Source organism: Cannabis sativa, chromosome 5, assembly GCF_029168945.1.
Source record: "Cannabis sativa cultivar Pink pepper isolate KNU-18-1 chromosome 5, ASM2916894v1, whole genome shotgun sequence".
Classification (NCBI taxonomy): domain Eukaryota; kingdom Viridiplantae; phylum Streptophyta; class Magnoliopsida; order Rosales; family Cannabaceae; genus Cannabis; species Cannabis sativa.
In genome coordinates, this window is record NC_083605.1 from 20,179,266 (window position 1) to 20,201,282 (window position 22,017).

The following is a 22,017-nucleotide window of genomic DNA, read 5'->3' on the forward strand; positions in this document are numbered from 1 at the left end:
ATTTAATTTAAATTACATATTTATTTAAATTTTAAATTACATATTTATTTAATTTAATTATATATTAATTACATTTTAAATTAAATAGTAATTAAATTTGGGTAAAAACATAATTTGATTTCATAAAAATAATTAAATATTACACAAACATGTAAAATTAGTTAAAAATATTAATAAGTTAATAAATCTAATTACAAGTTAATCTATAAAAATTACATAATGAAGAAAAATTCTTCGACCTTTGAACCTCAATCGTCACCGTGAATCACCGCCATCAATTGTTCGATCCACTTTCGCTGTAGTGGTAAAATTTCTGTTTTTGGATCGTATTGCTTCTTACCCCCAAACTGTTAAAAAAATTAAAAATTTATATTAGTTTATGTATATGTATATTATATATTTGTTATTATAAAATTTATATACTATGATCAATAATTAAAACTTACAGCTTTTTGATCTTCTATGTAACGGTTGGGGTTGGCACGTGCGACGATGTCGGTTTACATATATTTCAAAACATAAAAACCGCATTCTTGGCTTTTAGGTTGTCTTGGACAATTTGCTTGTGCAATTCCTTGCCACGGGCCAAGATACTGATGTGCGTCCCCTATATACATGAATGCCCTGTTTGGAAAAATTATATTAGCATTTCAATTCGTTAGTTAATTTAAATTCGTTACATAAGAAGTCATTAAATAATTACCTTCCGATCATTTGTTCTATTTCTTCGGAAATTGGGCGGCCTTTTAGAGGGTTTAAATGGATAATTTTCTTTGGCGCAACCACCACTAGCGTCCAATGCATCCTAGAAAATTATATTGGAATATAAGTAAGATAGTATAAAAATAATTTGAAGACATAATATAGAAATGAACAATTAGCACTAAAGAATTTAATAAAGTTTACCCGATATTCCAAGGAATAAAGAACATTTGGTGGTTGCTGTTCATTAATGATAACCAATTAGCCAATCGTCTTGCCGCATCGTCAAAAGGCGGCTACGTTCTTCATCGCTGATCCCATGCACTGTGAGAAGCTCTGGGTCGTAAAACTTGAAAATTTTTCTCAGACCGTTGATGCTCTCCCATATGTGCCTGCCAAAAAAAGTGTTAGTGCCTTATAATAATTTAACTATAATTTGATATAAGGTTAATTAGATTAAAGAAGAGTATACATCATTCCAAACAGCATTCCCTGGTTGCCGATGTAGTTACACGTAGCAACCTGCTGCAAATCCTCTCCAGATAAAATGATCTGGGTACGCGGTGCAATGAATCCTCGGGGGACAGAAATTGTGATTATATCACGTTTATCTTTGAGCCTTAGGAATTCATGAATCATCCATTTCAGCGAATTAGGGATCAACGCCATCTTCTCTTCCGTGAACAACTCATCTTCCCGTGCACCACGGCTTTGTGGAGAAAGCATCGGAGCTTTCCCCTTTGACGCATCACGTCTTGAGGGCGGTTGAGCGAGTGGACCCTAAACAAAACAGAACATAATATATATATATCAAATTTTATCTAATTTCTACCGAAATTTCGGCAGCATAACGGTTGTAATTGAATGATCCCAAAAATTTTGAACATGGCTGTATAACGACAAATAACACATATATAACAGTAGTTTGTTCATCCATCCCACCGCAGCACATATATTCGCAGAACCTACTTCACTACGGATGAATATTGAAGATATTCAAACTCCACTAATCATTAATAATTAATTTCAGTTGAGAAGTTACCTCGGTTGTTAAAATTAAGTGTTTAGGCCAAGGAAGGAACATCTGGTACACGTCCCTAACATATCTGAACTCTTCAAGTGGGACTGGGATTTCAGCGTCCTCTTGCAGGATTTCCGAAACCATGATCCGAGCATGTGAATCATCGTAATCCTGGCAGTGAACTTTGACCACACCCACATGCTCGTACAAATACCCTCGGCCACAATATTGTCGATGTTGTCAGAGCAGAGATGTACTTGCTGAGTAAGGGCCGCTTGGTCATCAAAATTGTATAGGATACCTTGGTCGTTGAGGGAAATGAACTCCTCAGCATAAATTTGTGGTTGTACCTCATCCTGAGGAGCGTATGGTTGTGGAACATACGCCTCACCAGCCACCTCTCCTTCTTCCTCTTGTTCGGCAGCGTTCCTCTGCTGCTTAAGGGATTGGACTTCGGCTTTTAATTGTTCAATCTCCTTCGCTTGCCGAGCCACAACATCAGACACTTCCCTTTTCTTCCTGCCGAACAGTTGAGATGCCCTGGTCAGGAACCTACAAATCATAAAATGCAAATTAGCAACGATTTCATTTGTGTAACTAAATAAATAACATTTGAAGTAATAGCATACCCAGCAGCCCTGACACGTCCAGGATGCTCTGGTGTCCCGAGCGCCTGCGTGAGGATATCGTTGTGGCCCTGGACCTGAAGTTGTCCCTGACTAAGCTTCTCCTCTAATTGAGCCTAATGCACGCATATATTCAAGCAATTAGTATATGAATTATATATACACTAACTCTAATTGAATTATATATTCAAGCAATTAGTATATGAATTAATATATACTTACTATCTTCTCGGCAATTTCCTTGTCGTAATCAGTGACAAGTTTTCTACTCTTGGTGCGAGATTTAATCCAAACACGGTGGCGGGGAGGATCTGCAACTTCGAGGTCCTTTTTCTACATAACGTTATAACAATGAAATGAGTACCAATTAAATTGTATAGCACATTATAGCACATTAAATTTTTAGTATTACTTACCACAGCTTCCCGTACGTTCACCATCCCACTCCGACCACTTCGATGTCTGGATTGAATTTTTGAGGAACGTTCACGTTGCACCTTACTCAATTCCTACAATGCCAATAAAATACATTAGATACATGTACTAGTATTTAAGAGTTTATCTTAGTGTTAATATAATTAGCGTACCAGAAATTCAGGAGTTAGTCTACTTTCAACAAATTTGCACCAATCAGCAGCGTCGATCTCCGGGTGCTTTTCAGGGACTTGTGCCAGTCGTCCCAGATCATTCTCTTTCAACGCGGGCATTATGATGTCTTTTGTCATCCTATTCTTGAAGTCTTTCATTAACTTCCCAGCTAGGATGAGACAATCATGTTTGAAGGTGTCCGGCACAATGAACCCCGTCTATTTTGAAGGAAAACAAACACGGTTAGAGTCAACATTTGGAGTAATAGAAAAACAAATCAAAATTCTAACAAATAATAGCTTACCTGAATGTCTTTCCAAACTTTATTTTTCAGAGTCTGGTTGACTTCTTTCCAATTTTTATAAGCCAACCCTATTGTCTGCCGACATCTGACTCCCAGAGTGGATACGAGCTTCGCGTAGCTTTTTCCACAGTATTGACCTTTATCATTAACTTCGAGGGCCACTCTTTTGCCCTGATCCATTAGTTTGGATATTTCATTCATTTGCGTCGGCCCTCGTGTAGGTATTGTGGTTGGACACTCATTTTCTGCTCCCGAATCAGATCCTGATTCTGAGTTCGCCATGTCTACACCATTAACAAACAAACTTCAAAGTTAGCTACATATATAACAAGTAGTGTATATGAAATTTTAAAAGCATAAAAAAATTGTTAAGTATTCAGGACCATTCACAACCACAATATAAAGTAAGCTATATATCAAGTTACCAATTAGACACGTTTTCTTTTCTTTTTTTGTTTATGTTTGCCTGAATCACAATTGACCCATATTCCCTCATTGATATCGTTTCTAATGTATTCAGCGTCGTCTTCCTCAATGTTACGATCAATTCCCATGAGTTGCTCATGAATTGGTTGTCCAACAATGAAGTCATCGTAACATAAGTCAGCATTCTCCTCATCCTCTTCAGTCTCTAAGAACCTCCTCTCTGGTGTCGATAAAACAATAGACCATTTATCATTAGCCGGATCAGAAATGTAAAAAACTTGAGCTGCTTGGCTAGCCATGATGAATGGATCATTCTTGCTTCCTCTCTTACTTAAATCAACCAAAGTAAAACCAAGCTCGTCAGTTTTTACTCCAACGTTGTTGTCAACCCAAGAACACTTAAAAAGTGGAATTCGGAACGCAAAATAATTGAGCTCCCATATTTCTTCAATGACCCCGTAATACGTCATAGTACCTAAAACAGGGTTTCTATCTTTTGCACTTGCAAAGTGCATAGTTTCTGCGACGATACGTATACCACTATTTTGAACCTCTCGAGCATCATCTCTTGACTTTGTATGAAAACGTTTACCCCTTACAATGTACGCTTCATGCTTTGCAACCGCAAAAGTTGGTCCAAGGGCAATACGACTCAACACATCAGATACTCCATGATTCGGTTCGTTCAACTTTGCTATAATGGTATTCCTTAACCACCCAATGAAAGTTTGACGATGTTGGTCTGCAACCCATTTTTGTTTATTTTTTTGATTTCTTGGAACCATTGATTGTAACAGCTCCATATGGTCACTGTAAAACAAGTAAGATAAATCAAGTTATTGTTCATCGTGACTTAAGTAATGTTAATCAAACAAAAGGTACTTACGTTATATATGGTTGAACCTCTGCGTTATTGTTCATCACGACTAATTGAGCTTGATCTAGTTCAAGCTTGGACACTGTCACCATTGTCCCTTTGCCCCTTAATCCTCTATCAACATCATCTGGGTCAGTTCTTGGTTTGCTAATTCCTATTGCCTCAACTCCAGCCATGTACTCTGAACAAAATTCCACAGCCTCTTCAGATATGTAGCACTCAACCATACATGCTTCTGGCCGATAGTGGTTACGCACATAACTTTTAAGTACCTTCATATTTCTTTCAAATGGATACATCCATCTCGCCCACACCAGCCCACACAGCCTTGCTTCTCTCACTAGATGAACCATTAAATGGATCATGATGTCGAAAAAAGATGGCGGAAAAAACTTTTCCAGGTTGCACAATGTTTTGACTACATGTTCATGTAATGCATCTAACTTATCCAATTCTAATTCCTTCCCGCACAGCCTATTAAAGAAAATGCAAACATGTGTCAAACACTCTCGAACATTTTTTGGCAAGACTGATCTAATGGCAATTGGAAGTAGATGTTGCATTAACGCATGACAATCATGTGATTTCAGACCCATTAGTTTCAATTCAGTCTCATTCACCAAGTTTTTGATGTTAGACGAGTAACCATCGGGTACTTTCATATTTGCAAGTGATTTGCAAACTGTTTGTTTCTCTTTTTTGGATAAAGTGAAACAAGCAGGAGGCAAATATAAACGTTCACCTTTCTTCTCAGGTGCCAGAGATTGTCGTATACCCATTTCAACGAGATCTAAACGACTATTTAGACCGTCCTTAGTTTTGCCGGGAATATCAAGTAAGGTACCAATAATACTCTCACACACATTTTTTTCAATATGCATGACATCCAAACAATGTCGAACTAGTAGACTTTTCCAATATGGAAGACGAAAGAAGATTGACTTTCTTTGAAAACAACCATTAGTTTTTTTATTTTTTTGCGTCTTTCCATACTTAAAATCTACAAGTTGAACTTGTTGGAGAATTTGTTCCCCAGACAGTGGCAAAGGAGCCATATCACCCTCTTCAGTACCATCGAATTTCTCAGGATCATTAAGAAATTCCTCCTGTGCTTCGTTAAGCAAGTCCAATGGATAATCATCCAAATCATTACCCTCGATATCATCTACCCCCCGCTTTCCTAATGGATATGGATCATTAGGTAAATGTTCGCCATGGTAATACCAATTAGTATAACTTCTATTGAAACCTCGTAAATACACATGGTCCTTAATCATTGTAATATTCCCTTTAGATACATTACAACAATCTACACACGGACAATGAATACGATCGTGATTTGTAGAATTCTTTAAGGCAAACTCTAAAAATGCATCGAACCCTACTTGAAATCGCAGTGTGTCTCTCTCCTCACGCATCCATGATTTATCCATAACAAAAATCCTATCCAAAAAAATTCAGTATTTAGTAACTACTTATAGCTAGTTACTAATTACACAATGTAACTAACTAAGTTTCTCACAATTTATTCATATTAATTTATAAATTACTTAAATTCTCGTTTTAGATTAGTTCATATTATTAGGTTGTTTTGTTGATTAGAATGTTATTAAAATGTTAAATATTTCTAATAAATAAAATTGAGGGGAAAAATTTTTGGTAAAGCAATAAAGGTATTAACTAATATTTTCCCCTTTTAATTAACTTTTGCTCTTTATTTTCTTTGAAAAATAAAAATCCACATTGAACCTCTCAAATGAAAGAAAAAAGAAATAAAAAAAGAAGGATTTTATATGTTTATTTTGTTAATTTATTTAGTAACTAATTATATCTAGTTACTAATTACACAATGTAACTAACTAAGTCTCTCACACAATTTATTCATATTAATCTAAAAATTACTCAAATTTTCGTTTTACATTAGTTCATGTTATTAGGTTGTTTAGTTGATTATAATGTTGGTAAAATTAAAAAGTTTTCATAAATGTGAATATTATTATTTTTTATGTGACCTAACTTCTTATTACTATGTTATAATTAACTATATTATGAATGATTTTAGTAAGATTTATCCTAATTCTACCGAAATTTCGGCAGCATAACGGCTGTAATTGGACGTTCCCAAAAATTTTACAAGTGCCTAAAATAACAAACAAAACAGATAAACAATACAAAATTAATCCACCCATCCGACCGCAGTACATGTATTCGCAGAACCTACTTCACTACGGATGAATATTTAAGATATTCAAACTCAACTAACATGCATTGATAATTAATTATATATTAAGAAAAAGTTAGTAAAAGTATATACCTATAATTGCAAGCCCAAATACGCTACACACAAAATTATGCCGAACCCCTATAATATAAAGAAATACAACGAAATTACAAAATTAATTATTTCATAACTTATAACTAGTTATAAAAAATTGTAACAAGTTACTTAGTTACTAAATTATACATACATATATATAATCAATTATATCTCACACTATTATCTCAAAAAAATAAAATTATATCACACACTAATTCCATTTTAAAATTTTTATTTCTAAACTAATTTTTTTTTTTTGAAACTAATAAAATCCCTCCAATGTCATTTTATTCACAATAAATATACATTGCAAAAAATATATAAAATACAATTACAAAATTTATTTTCATAAAAAATATATACACACTATATACACACACAATATATACACACATTATATACAAATATTCAATAAAATATACAAATACATATATATACTATACATTGTGGTATAAATTATTACCTAATAACCGCAATCCGACGACCACCGTAAAAAATCTCGACACTATACACATAAAACACAATAATATTACTAATAAAATAAAAAAACTCAAATAATAATTTACAAAAACATAAAATAAAACAATATACATAATACAATAAGAATAGAAGCAATATTTATACCTTAAACGAGGTTGAGATTCAAAGATTTCTCAAGAAAAATGGGTGGCCGGATTTCACACCCAAACTTTACTATTTGGGTTCGGATGACACTCAAAGAGGGTAAAAAATCAAAACTTTTTAGGTGTATGTTATTAAGTATCGAAAATGGAGGATTTTAAAAAAAAAATGGGCTGAAATGGTTGAGAAATGGGGGAGATAGGGTGGGGAGAAGGTGGGTCGGCGAGGGTTTTTCTGGGTTAGATGAAGCTCTCTGGTTAATTGCTGGTTGCTGAGTGAAGTGAGAAGGAAGAAGAAAGGTCGATCGAAGAGTATATACTCTGATCGACCCTATGCCGTCGGTTCCTTCATAGGAACCGACGGCATAGGGTACACGTGTCATGATCTCGTGTACCCTATGCCGTCGGTTCCTATGAAGGAACCGACGGCATAGGGTATTTCAGAAAAAAAAAATAAAAATATTTTCCAACCGCCTCTAAATGGTATAATGCAATTTTATACCTACGGTTTTTATCAAAAAACCGCCTCTAAATGTCAATTTCGAACATAGCGGGTATTTTCACACCCTTTAGCTTCCCTTATTATAAATGGGGTTGAAAAAACTGCCTCTAAAGGCTAACATTGTAGTAGTGTCAAGTAGAGAAGTAAGATTCTTATACGTAGTAACATTTAACTAAAGAATGGGAATGATTAAAGAGAAGTTTGCATAAGGTCTTCTACCCTACTCCTTGTGTTTATTATTTTGTATTGTATAATGTGTTCTCAAGTGACATGTAAGGATGTTCATTTAGAGAATAAATAGTTTTACTCTTAATGGCATGTAAGGATGCTCATAGAAGAATAAATAGTTTCACTCTTAATGTCATATAAGGATGGTCATAAGAGAAGAATTTTTTTTTTAAATATTACGAGCATGCTATTGCAAAACTTATGTATTTAAAGCATGTATATGTAATTTATTATGATAGAGTGCGTTTTGATATTTAAGTAATGTATAGAGAAATAATAATGCTTAATTAATAAGTTATTTGTATTATATGTGTTATGGATTGATCAACAAGATATAGGTTAAATGCATATTTGTTGGCTCCATATAGTAGATAAGGAGGTAATGCGGTAAGTGGTGAAAGACATGAAGACTCAACACCCCGAGTGTTGGTAAGTTAAATTTCGAGGACGAAATTTCTTTTAAGGAGGTAGAATGTAATATCCAGTTTAAAATAGTATTTAATTTCTCGTTTGAATATTAATTGTGCGAGGATAATTATTTCATTTATTTGTGTTGTTAGTGAGTTGATATTATTGCTTAGAGTAGTTGTACCATTTTTTTTAAAGAAAGTTAAAGTTGTATTAACTATGAAAGTAAAATATTATGATATTTTCATAAGTAGGTCATCATTTAATTAAAGCCCGATATGAAAGTCCATTAAGTTTTTATAATATATTTATTAGATTTAATTAATTGTATAAGTGGTATTAAATAATATTATTATTTGATTAATGTTAGAAAAATCGTAAGTTTAGAGAAATTCGCAGGTTTAGAAACTGTTTTACTAAAATGACCATATCTGGAGTTTTATAACTCTGATTGAGGTGATTCCAGTGGCGTTGGAAAGATAATTTAAAGATCTATAAATTTTGTAGAAATAACCATATCATAATTCGTAATTTTTTTAGGTGAAAACTAAGCCCTAAAGTTACGCGATTTAGAGGTTACAATTTAAATTTAAAAGTAAGATATTTGTTTATTTAATAATTTATCATATTATTATTGCTATTATGTTAATATTATTATTATTCATAAAACTAAACCTAAGAGTCAGAATAGTATAGGTTTCATTAACCCTAAAATTATATCGTTCTATTCTTCCCACCTATCTGAGCAAAACTAACCCTAAAATTTTCAAATCATCTTTCCATTACATCCTTAGCCAAATCTATACCTCTCTTCACTCTCATCTTTGATCACCATCATCTTATGTCTATCGATCCAAGCAGCTTGATATATTTGAGGTAAGAAACTCTACATTTACTTATTTATTGATCACAATAGGAGAATATTCGTAGGTCTCATTTTCTTATTTTTCAGAATGAAACATGTCCCAGTAAAACTGCCATATCTCTCTAAATACTCATCCGATTCTCGCAATCTTAGTGTCTATAGAAAGCTTATTGAATTTTCCATAATTCTTACGAAGAAAGGTTTTACTGAATCGAAATTTATATACGTCAAAAATTAGTATTTTGTAAAATAAGGCAAAAGATTGGGAAGTTTTCCCAGGATGCGTGTGAGTGAGGACAAAGCACGCTGAAAACACTCGTGTTGGTCTGTAGGGTCAGTCATCAATCCAGGAAGCAGCTAGAGTGGTGTACTCGTGTATAAGAGCCATTAGTCTGTGGGTGTAAGGACCCAATGGAGGCTTGAAGCGGGGATGTTACAAATGGTATCAGAGCCTTGACCCAGCCGGAAGTGTGGTCGACGAGGACGTCGGACCCCGTAAGGGGGGGTGATTGTGACAGTCAGTAGTCCCGTGATCCGTAAGGGGAAACACCGGGTAAGCTGTGCAATCCCACACCGCCTGGGGAAGGTCAAGTGGGATGATTCTGAGACTGTGTAGGTATGGGACTACACAGTTGAAGAGAGCTTAAATGGATTGATTGGTACTACCTATGTCAACAAGGTGCATCTTGTTTTTCGGTAGCCCATCTCGAAAGAACTCCATAGTTAAGCGTGCTTGGCCTGGAGCAATTTCAAGGATGGGTGACCTCCTGGGAAATTTTCCTAGGATGCGTGTGAGTGAGGACAAAGAACGCTGAAAACACTCGTGTTGGTCTGTAGGGTAAGTCATCAATCCAGGAAGCAGCTAGAGTGGTGTACTCGTGTATAAGAGCCATTAGTCCGTGGGTGTAAGGACCCAATGGAGGCTTGAAGCGGGGATGTTACATGAATGCTCAATAAAATGCACATTAATTAAATTATATTTTGACAACTAAATTTCCAAAAAAGGACCTAACAATCTCCCCCTTTGGCACTTTAGATAATCAAAATATTATTAATTAACAAACACCTACAAAACAAAGTTAGCGAAACAAACATAAAAAACTCCCCCTAAGAAGCACAACATTAAACCAAAATAAAAAGCTAACTTTGACCAAAGACGAACACAAACACAAACACAAACCTCAACTCCCCCTAGACAGTTGAGTATACAATTGTACAATTAAAAACCCAATTACTCCCCCTTTTTGTTTATCTATAAGGGCCAAAGACAAAAAGAAATGAAAATATAGAAATATGTCCAACAAAAACAAAAAGAAAGAAAACTTATGCCCCATAAAGCTTGATCAATGAGGACAGCTGCTTGGACATCTCTTGCTGAACCTCCTCCATGGCAACAAGACGATTGGAGCAGCAAGAGGAACATTTGAGGGGGCTTGTTCGGATTCCACCATTTTCCTTGGATGCCCTAGGTTCTTAGTTTTAGCCATGAATTTCTGAAAGTAAGAATGAGAAACAAAGAAGCAAGAACACAAAGAAATAGGGATCGGGTAGCTAGGTTATGAAAATAAAAGACAAAGGAAGTTGGTTTATATAATCATGTGAGAGAGGATCAAAAGAGGAAACCAACTTAAAAAGAGAAACTACCAGCCCAAGAACACAAAAGGAAACCGCCCCACTATCTTGCAAATTTTTTTTTTTTCTCATTTACCTTTTTTTTTTAAAAAAAAAAACAATAAAAGGAAACTAGAATTACCAATCATATTTCTAAAAATAAGTCAATCTCTCAAGATTAAAGACACATTACCATATAAAAGATTAATCTTTAAATGGAAACATATCAAAATAAATCAAAGAAGAATAAATGTTGATACTTACCATTTAAGCACAAAATTTCCTTAGCCCATGAATCAAGTCACACGCCTCCCTCTCCTTCTTATTATTTTTTTATTATATATTTTTTTTAAGAAACCGAAAATAAAATAAAATGTGTACAATAAATATATGAGATTCTACACAAGCAATGGAATCAAAAATCATCAAAAATTGACAAATTAAAATACATGTTATGCTTTTTAAAGAAAATAACTAATTAGTATCTCAAGAACAAATCATACTTAATTGATGTTGAGAAAAAAGATATGCATGTTACTAAAAATTGTGAATCAGGATTATCAATTTAATTCAGTAGAGGAGACTTACAAATTTGAACACACTTGTCAGACATAAGTGTGTGCAGTGAAAATAGGATCATTGTCCTTGGCAAGATTTTTCATTTTCGCCTTTTTCAAATTGATCCCGCAACTGGATGCTATCACACCATACTGAAGGTAGCCCTTTTCTATGGTAGTGCATCCTCATCATAGTTGCTAATTACAATGTTCCAGCTTACTCAACAGATGGCTTTCACACCTCAGTATGGGTAGCTCTATTCCAGCAAGGGGCCTGACAAGACTGAAACAAAAATTGCTCAACTCTGTATAAGAACATTATTTAATCCTAGACACAAATAAAGAGTAACATGAACCTTTTAACACAACATCACAAAGTATGATAAGAATGAGATCCTAACTAATTATAATCCAAAAGCATAAACATGATTTGTCAAATTACAATGAAAGAAGATTAAATGCTAAAGAAGAATCACATAACAATATTGTACAAAAATATGAACAAGAGAGATTTAAACAATACAAACTCCCAAAGACTTTCTGAGGGAGTCAAAGCGACTTGAATTTGGGCCTTTGTGAAAATATCAGCTAATTGTTTTTCAATATCAATATATTCTAATTGCAAAGATTTATTTTCAACAAGTTTCCTGATACATTGATGCCTTATATCAATTTGCTTTGTTCTAGAATGTTGAACAGGATTTTTGGAAATATTTATGGCACTAGTGCTATCACAAAAGATAGTCAAAACACCCAATTCAAATTCATAATCAATCAACATTTGTTTCAACCATAACAGTTGAGTACAACAACTGCCAGCAGCTATGTACTCAGCTTCGGGAGTAGTCAAAGAAATGGAATTTTGTTTCTTGCTATGCCAAGATACTAGATTATTTCCAAGAAAGAAACACCCTCCACTTGTGCTCTTTCGATCATCAGCATTGCCTGCCCAATCTGCATCACTAAAACAAGCAAGATTAGAATTAGTATCTTTCGAGTACCGAATTCCATAACCAAGAGTGCTATTAACATATCGAATAATCCTTTTTACAGCTGATACATGAGATTCCATAGAATTACTTTAATATCTAGCACAAACTCCCACACTGTAGCAAATATCATGACGACTAGCAGTTAAATACAAGAGACTTCCAATCATGCTACGATAAAGTGTAGTGTCTACCTTTACTCCATTCTCATCTTTTGACAATTTCAATGTGGTGCTCATTGGAGTACTTACCTGCTTAGCCGATTCAAGACCAAATTTCTTGACAAGGTTCTTAGCATACTTACTTTGAGATACAAATGTACCTCCTTCCATTTGTCTCACTTGAAGACCCAAAAAGAAAGTAAGCTCACCAACCATGCTCATTTCAAATTCATTCTTCATTTGATCAACAAAAACCTGCACTTCATAGTTAGATGTAGAACCAAAAACTATATCATCAACATAAATTTGAGCAGTGATAAAATCAGAGTTTATATGCTTGATGAAAAGAGTTTTATCAACACTAACAAATATATATTGTTTACCATTCAAACTTTCAACTTGGATTGGACCCATAAGATCCATGTGAAGCAATTCCAATACTTTTGAGGTATTGATATCAGACACAGGCTTGTGAGTGATTTTTAATTGCTTCCCAAGTTAACACGGTTCACACTTACCAACACTTTCTTTACCAAGCTTGGGAAGTCCTCGAACAATACCTGCATTTGACAATTTTTTCAGGTTTTTATAATTAATATGCACAAGCTTGGCATGCCACAAATCTGTGGTGTTGTTGATAGCTGAATGGCAAGTAAACACAGGGGTTAGAGTATAACAGATATCATTGGATCGAAATCCTTGCAAGATACATTCATTATCATCATTAAGAACATAACAATGATCACTATCAAATGAAACAGTATACCCTTGGTCACAAATTTGACTAATGCTAAGTAAATTAGCCCTTAGTCCTTCAACTAACATCACATTTTTCAGTCTAGGTAACCCTTCAAAATTTAGAGTTCCCATACCAACAACTTTTCCAGATAAGTCATTACCAAAAGTGACTTCTCCACATTGCATAGGCCGAATGTTAGTCAAAAATTTCTTGTCACCTGTCATATGTCTAGAACAACCACTGTCAAAATACCACATTTGAGATGCAGCAGTTTTATCAGAAAAACCAGCTAGACAATTTTTTTTCACCCATATTTGTTTCAAACCTTTATGTTTCTTTTGAGATTTTTCCAAATTACCAAAATAATTTGTTTTAAACGAATTTTTCAACGTGAAACATTTAGGTCTGATATGTCCATTTCTACCACAAAAATGACAAGTGGGAACAAAACTTTTTACTTGAGATCTTACTCTTTTCGAAAATCCTGGAGATTTTGCGACATCAGAAACAACTCTTGCTACAACAGGCTGTGAAACTGTTGCAGCAGACTTTGTAGCCTCAGAATGGTTCGTTGGAACACTAGATTTTACAAACTTCGTGACTCTAGAACTTTCCATCCCATTTGATCCAATGCCTGCGAAACCTCTTTGACCTGCATTCTGAGCTTAAAAATAGAAGATCCAGGGTTAAGCATTTGAACATTTTTCTTAAAATTTTCAAGTTCCTTTTTCAAGAGAGTGATTTTTTCATCTTTATCACAAACACTTGTCTCATACTCTTTTATTTTCAATTCACACATTTTAATTTGATGAGACAATTTTTTATTCAATTTATTCAACTCTCTATTTTCAGAAGCAACCTGAATCCATTTTTCATACATGACTTTGTATGATTCACTAAGAGACTCTTCACAGATTTCAGACTCATCTGAATCTGATTCCTCTTGTTCGGTGGTATTATTCAAACATACCAATCTAGCTTTCACCTGTGAATCACACAACACATTAGTCATAACAGAAGTTAGGGCAACATTTTTCAGAATTATCTTCATCACTTTCGGTTTCATCATCACTCCAAGTGACATTGAAAATTTTCTTATTCTTTTTCAAAGTGTTTGCACACTCAGCTTGAATATGCCCAAAACCTTCACAATCCCTGCACTGAATTCCCTTTTTGTTAGAGACAGATGGTTTAATAAAAATATTACCTTTTGAACCTTTCGAAATATTCTTTTTATTTCCCATCTTTTTTATATATTTTTGAAAATTCTTTGTTAATACAGCAATCTCATCATCACATTCACTATTAGAATTTTCATTATCAGCAACTTTCAAAGCAATACTTTTACCTTTATCAGCAATTGATTTGGGTTTGTCCTTTTGTTTAATCTGTTGATTTAATTCAAAAGTACGTAAAGAACCCATCAATTCTTCCACCTTCATTGTGCTAAAATCTTTAGGTTCCTCCATTGCCAAAAGTTTAGTATCGAACCTCTCTGGAAGAACTCTAACAATTTTTCTCACAAGAACAGAATCATCAAGCTTTTCACCAAGAGCAAAATATTCATTAGCAATATCAGATAATTTTTCATAGAATTCAGTTAGGGTTTCATTATCTGACATCCTAAGATCATCAAATTTGGTCTGAAGCATAATATATCTAGAACGCTTAACATCAGATGTTCCTTCAAACTGAGTTTGAAGGATCTACCAAGCATCCTTAGCAGATTCACAAGAAGATATAAGCTTAATATAACCTTCACCTACTCCATTAAATATGGCATGTAAAGCTTTGCTATTATAAGCAGACAAATTATCATCTTCAGTAGACCATTCAAGTTCAGATTTTAATTTAGAATTACCTTCAGAATCTACCACAACAGGAGGAGACCATCCTGAAAGAACCATCCTCCATGCTTTCTCATTTTGAGACTTGATAAAGGCTCTCATTCTAACCTTCCAATAAGGATAGTTGGAATCATTGAGGAGTGGTGGGCGAACAATAGAAGTTCCTTCTGCAAAGGGAAACATATTGCAAAAACACAAGAAAACGTTAAAAGGACCACACTAAGAGTTTAGTGTCCCGCTCTGATACCAATTGAAAAATCGTGTTTTTGCAAATGTCAATTATATATAAGAAAATATAAAACAGTATGTGTCTGCAGAAGCAGAAAGTAATTCTGCTACAGCAAAACAGAACAGGCAGAATATAAAATATTTGCAGAAAAATAAATAACTTGACACAAGAGATTTATACGTGGTATCAGTGTTCTCACGAACACTCCTAGTCCACGGGGCCACGCCCAGAGAATGAAATCAATTAATAAAGTATCAAAATTACAAAGACAATTGACTTAAACAAGTTTAGACTCCCTCTAAAGTATTGTCGCAATCCTTTGTAATCCACTTTATGAATCTGACTTCTTGAAACACCTTCAAGCCCGAACTCCATTCGTCTTTGAAGTGTGAGTGCTTACTTCCTCCCGAAGTAAGGCTTCAACAAGTCTTCTCCCAAAGACCAAGTGCTTACTTCCTCCCGAAGTAAGGCTTTATCAAGTCTTCTCCCGAAGACCAATCTCTTGTTCAATCAAGTAGTTCTTCACAACCTCTAGGACAGAGTAAGAACAGAAATAAACTACTAGAACCTAGATGAACAACTAGGCTCTCACAAAACAAAGATAACTCTCTTCTCTCAAAAGATAGATGCAAAAAATGAATAATGGAAGAGCTGATTCGAATGGTTGCTCTCTAGGCTCTATTTATAGAACATAGAAACCAAAGAGGCAACCACAAGTTCGAATCTACAGCTGTACAAAAACTTTCCAAAGAAAACACGATCTGCAGCATCAGATTCGGATGCTGACGCAGCAGATCAGACCGGAAACGGGAAACTTGCTATAATCAGGTCCGATCCTCTATTAATGTTTGATTCATGCCAAAAACAGATTAGATATTCTGATTGTATCAACATACAATCGAAATCAATAAGGAAAAGGCAATAATCAAAGTTTCCCTAAAAAAGACAGCTTTCCAAAAGAGAATTGCTTCTCTTTTAAGAAGTTTCCAAATAAAAGAAAGTCCAGCTGAAAAGTGCAACTTTCCTAACAAGGAAAAGAGCAACTACAATCCGAGTAAACAAGGTAAGAAATCGGTTTTGAATGCACAAGAATCTTGCCATAAAAAAAAATATTTTGTCAACTAACTTGCCAAAAAAAAGACTTTACAATCTCCCCCTTTGGCACTTTAGATGAACAAAATATTTTTTAACACAAAGTACCTGCAAATTAAAGTTAGCAAGAACAAATAACAACTCCTCCTGAGTAACACACTCGAAATTGTAAAACAACAAAAGAACATGCTAACTTTTAATCTAAATAAGTTCACAAGTACCAAACACAACTCCCCATGGAAAAAGGGTCCAGAGTTGATAAAAGCAAATTGAATGCTCCATAAAATGCACATTAATTAAATTATATTTTGACAACTAAATTGCCAAAAAAGGACCTAACAAAAAATATTTATGTAAATATATTATTGATATAGCTATAGACCTCTATTTCAACCCTGATTTGCTTAGGTCAACCACCAACTTGATTGCATCCATATACTTTCCTCTCAACCTGATATAACATATTACACTTTTGTTTAAGGGAGTTGAAGAAACTAGATAATACATACTAAGTGAATACTTGTTCCAATAAATTGTGAGTAATAGCTCAAAATTGATGACTTTTGGTTAAAATAAACAAATATTATTCTTTTTTCTCTTCTCTCTTGCTGATCAAAACCAGCTAAACAAAAATTATTCTTGATGGCATGACAAAAGCGCACTTTAGAGAGAAAATATGTTATGTTTGTTCAGCTTCAATTGTTCTTTTTTCTTTTCCTTCCTTTTTTTTTCTTTTCCTCTTTCTACTTCTCTTATCTAATCCTAAAAGAATATTAATAATACGAACAAAAAAGTTCATGATTAGGGTTTTAAAAGAGTTAAGGGTTGTAAAGAATTTTTGTCAACTAAGTCAGCACCACTAACATATCTAGATACAATTACAAAAGATATCAGCAAAATGGGACACCAATTAGTGGAGCATCTAAGATAAGAACACCATCATTTTCATCATATTATAGTTAAAGAGATTATAGCTTGATGAACAACTCGTTTAGAAAAATTTAGCTGAAACATTCTGATTATACATTAATCATATATATATACCACAAATAGAAAATACCATAGAAAAAGAGAAAATATACGATGTGATCTCTACATCGAGAGTAGAATCCAGTGACCTCTGATAACAACCTGAACCTCCATCCAACTTTCTAAAGGAATATATGAAAATAAATGCGTTGAAATTTAATTTCGTACTTTAATGGATGAAGAACGCAAGATGGAGATGAATGAAACGACACCGTTTCGATGCTTTTGGCGTGGGTGTTTGGTTTCCATGCAACCTTTCTGTAGCAGCTTAGTCATTCATTAATAGATTAAGAGAAAGGGTGAGAAGGAGAACCTTAGGCTAGAGGCTTTGAGATGCAGGGTGGTCCGCTTCGTCTGTAAATGGAAGATTCATCTCAACCGGAGCCAGCAGCGGTGCACGCATGGACTGGGTTAACGGAAACAAAATGAGAGACGAAGAGGCGAAACTAAGAACCACGAGTTATCATAGTATGGGCAGCGATTCCTCTAAAGAGACGAGAGGAAAAAACATTGGAAAATTAGGGTTTGAAGCAAAAAAAAATATAAAATTTAGATTATGGTATTTAAAACTTATAATAACAAAAATATGGCATGTGAATACCATACAAAATGAAAAGAAAATGCTCAAGCCCATAAAATGTGGGCAGACTTAAATTTGCCATATTTTTCAAAAAAAGATTAAAAATCTCATATTAGGTGTAATTTTTACTAAGTTAAATGACAATTTTATTTGATAAATAATTATAATTATTAAATAAATAGATTTGACATTTTTAGGATTAAAAATGGAAAATATGACATTAGTGAAAGAAAATATAAATTACTGAATAAAATGGCAAAATTACAACTAGTGGGGTCCATTAACCATGGCCAACCACTTAAGCATTATTTTGCTATTATTTTATCTTTTTTATTCCATATAATTCAAATCTTAAACCCTAGATGAAATACTATAAAAGAAATAAGATGGCTCTCATTCTCATAACCTAAAGACCTAGTTTTCATTCTTTGTGAAACAACAAGAAATTCAGAGCCTCCTTCTTTGTATTTTGAAATCCTTCTCCCTCTTCTTGTTCTTCATTATTTTCGAATCAAGAGTACATACCCATTCATATCAACTCAAGTACTCAATCACAGTGTGGAAGATTGTGAAGAATTCTAACACTTGAAGGAGATCTAGGTTCAGATCTTGTTATTACTCTTGGACAGAAAAGGAACAAGAGTTAGAGATCTGAACGGAAGGAGTCATAATATTTTTCTGCCACCAATGTAAGGTTTTCTAAACTTTATATGTGCTTATTTCATTATTTTAGGAATTCATATTTAGGGGGTTAGATTATAGAATATAATCCAACATACTTATTAGTAAATCTAGATCTTGATAAAATATATTTCAACAACTGGCCTCAGAACCATGGTAATAATTTACTTTCATGAAATATGGATTTAAAATGATGAATGCATGATTTGAATGTGATTCATCTTGATCTATGTGTTTATTTAATGATTGATTGATGTTTACGAAATTTTTACAAAAAATAATTAGATTTACAATCTAGAATTATTTTATTTGGATAATATGGAAAAAATTTAGCGATTTACTTTTTTACAAAACTAAATTTTGATTTAAATTAAATTAGTTATAAATTTTTGAAATTTTGGAAAAATTGGGGTGGGAGACATCCCCTACGGGCGTGCACACTCGAGGAAACTCGATCGAGACACGCATTCAAACAATGCATGAATGAGTTTCCTCGGTCAGGGCTTTGTCCAAACGAGCCCTCTGTGCATCGAAATCCTACTGACAGCCTCCATGCTCGGCAAACCTCGGTCAGGTGCCTCCCTATGCGCATGCGGAGCCAAATACAAAATTTTTCTAATTTTTCTAATTGTTCATGATTTTTCTTGGATTTTAATTTCATTTTTGGGTGAAATTTTTATGCACATTTTTATTTTTCAAATCTCAAATCTAATTATCAGTTTAAAATTAATTTTTATTTAATTAATTAAATTTAGATATTAGTAGATTTTAAACGTGAAAAAGGGTAATTTCTACATTTTTTTTTTGCTTAATTGGTTATTTTTTTAATTTGATTATTTTATCTTATTTTTAAAATTTAAGGTCATATATTTTATATTTTTTTATTTAAATAATTTTTATAAAATGACCATATATGTTGATTATAATCGATAATCTTACACCCTAAATATGAATATCCTAATACAATGAAATAGACACATATAAAGTTTAGAAAACCTTACATTGATGGTAGCAGAATAATAATGTCTCCTTCCGTTTAGATCTGTAGTCCTTGTTCACTTCTGTAACGCCCTAATGCTAAGGAACGCTACAGTGATTTTCAATTACAGTGCTATCTTTGCTAATCAAAGAACTTTCTCAAAAATCCTGTCAAATAAAATTTTTATTTTAATTATAAAACTTTATAAACTTTACATAATTATTTACAAAAGCCGGGATCCTATTTCTAAACTTTTTTTACAAAATATTCCAAAATACATATGTCAAGTCGCACATCGACTACAAAATGGAAACCCCAGATGTCCCGAGACTGAACATTCCAGGTCGCGTTGCCATGACATGCACAACCTCATCCCAGCTCAGGCTCACTCCTGTTCAGCTTTCGCCTTCTATTTACCTACATATGGAAGTAAAACTGTGAGTCGACAAACTCAGTAAGAAAATCATATAACATGCCATATAATACCGACTTGTATCTAGGCACCCATACACCTATTTACAAGGTTTAACAAATGAGTAAGAACGTTCCATACTAGGGTACAACCACTATACCACATACACTGTGTACCTCGTCGCACGAGTGTTGGTATGGTTTGTTTCGTACCCTGAGTACCACTAAGTGATATACCACACACACCCTATACTCTCCTGTACTTGTGCTGGCATCACCATAATGTACTCTTAACAATATACACTATACCAATGCACTCTGTACCATATTCGTACAAGTGTTGGTAGTGTAACAAACACATAAGCATGCATATACACTTAGCATATACATACATTCGCATATTCATATTACATATTATACACAGTTCTTACCTCCTTTCCAGATTCAAGTGAGTTGGCTGACCTGAACAGAAATTCTTGTGCTGAATGGATGCCCTAATCACATAATACAACCTGGTAAATCACACGCCAAAACCCTAATCCAGGAAACCCGAATCTACATCTTAAGGTTCTATTATTATCACTAGGAACTACAATATCCTAGGAAACAAGGAAACACCCAACTAAGGCACTAAAATGGGCAAGAATTGAGAAAATGAGTTGTTCAGAGAATTCGTCAAAACCGGTTAACCGGTTTTACAGGACCTCGCAAACCGGCTAGCCGGTTTGCACTAGGTTTTCCCAACAACTCCAAAACTCTCTCAAAACTTAACCAATTGCCACCTAATCTTCTAGAGAACCTAAATAGGGCATACACAACATATTCCAACCAATAAAACTCAAAAAATCACACTGAGTCAAATTATGGCATTAAAGACCTAAGTTTGAGTTTCAAAGCTCAAACTTATACAATTCCATCACAACACAACAAAACCAGTATCCCGAACTTAGAATCAACTCAAAATAAGCTTAGAAAACCATTTCCAACACAACTAAACCCTAACAGCCACTATATCTCAAAGATGCATACTCTAATCGAATTTGAAGCTTCTAAAACAAAGAATACAAGTTCTAGGGGTTACCTTTGCTTCAAATTCACAAAGATCTTGCTCAACACTCAGTTAACACAAGGTTTTGAAGATGATTCCTCTTGGTTTTTCTACAGCCGAAAGAGAGAAAGAGAGAGTTCTCTATTTTTGTTTTTTCTTAATTTTTGATTTTTCTTAATTATCCAACATAATGCATTTCAAAACACAAAACTCAACACAAAATGAAGGGGCAGCTGTCACACACACACAACAACCTAATCCCCTTAATAAAAATGACTAAAATGCCCATTGGTGCTTAATCTTAAACTATTTCAAGCCTAGGGGTAAAATGGTCAAAATCTATAACCCCCCTCAACCTCGGTATTCTATTTTCTTCAGTATACATCCCACTAAGAAATAAGATTCTAGACTTACCCATGTGATCAAACTAGCCATCCATCGCATTTTCCATTGTCGCTGAGCAAATATTGTAAAAATTACATAATTCAAATATAATACAAATAATACACCTAGAGTTTAATAAAATTTCCAAAATTGAGAAATTATAACTCTAATGCCCACTTTTTATAATGGGACCCAC

At 33.9% G+C, this 22,017-nt stretch overlaps 2 protein-coding genes across 2 annotated transcripts; both read right to left on the reverse strand.

The window, feature by feature from the left end:
- Nucleotides 1–1,799: 1,799 nt before the first annotated feature.
- Nucleotides 1,800–7,682, reverse strand: LOC133038206 (uncharacterized). Its single transcript, XM_061116292.1, has 10 exons — nucleotides 7,486–7,682; nucleotides 7,325–7,366; nucleotides 6,859–6,906; nucleotides 3,242–3,525; nucleotides 2,937–3,155; nucleotides 2,766–2,858; nucleotides 2,572–2,682; nucleotides 2,353–2,465; nucleotides 1,948–2,275; nucleotides 1,800–1,808 (listed from the first exon to the last, which is right to left on the reverse strand). The coding sequence occupies exons 4-10, from the start codon at nucleotides 3,521–3,523 to the stop codon at nucleotides 1,800–1,802; spliced, it is 1,155 nt and encodes a 384-aa protein (XP_060972275.1). The 5' UTR covers nucleotides 3,524–3,525; nucleotides 6,859–6,906; nucleotides 7,325–7,366; nucleotides 7,486–7,682.
- LOC133037842 (uncharacterized) lies at nucleotides 3,580–5,618 on the reverse strand. Its single transcript, XM_061115493.1, has 2 exons — nucleotides 4,554–5,618; nucleotides 3,580–4,477 (listed from the first exon to the last, which is right to left on the reverse strand). Exons 1-2 carry the CDS (start codon nucleotides 5,597–5,599, stop codon nucleotides 3,670–3,672), a joined length of 1,854 nt encoding a protein of 617 aa, XP_060971476.1. The 5' UTR covers nucleotides 5,600–5,618; the 3' UTR covers nucleotides 3,580–3,669.
- Nucleotides 7,683–22,017: the final 14,335 nt, after the last annotated feature.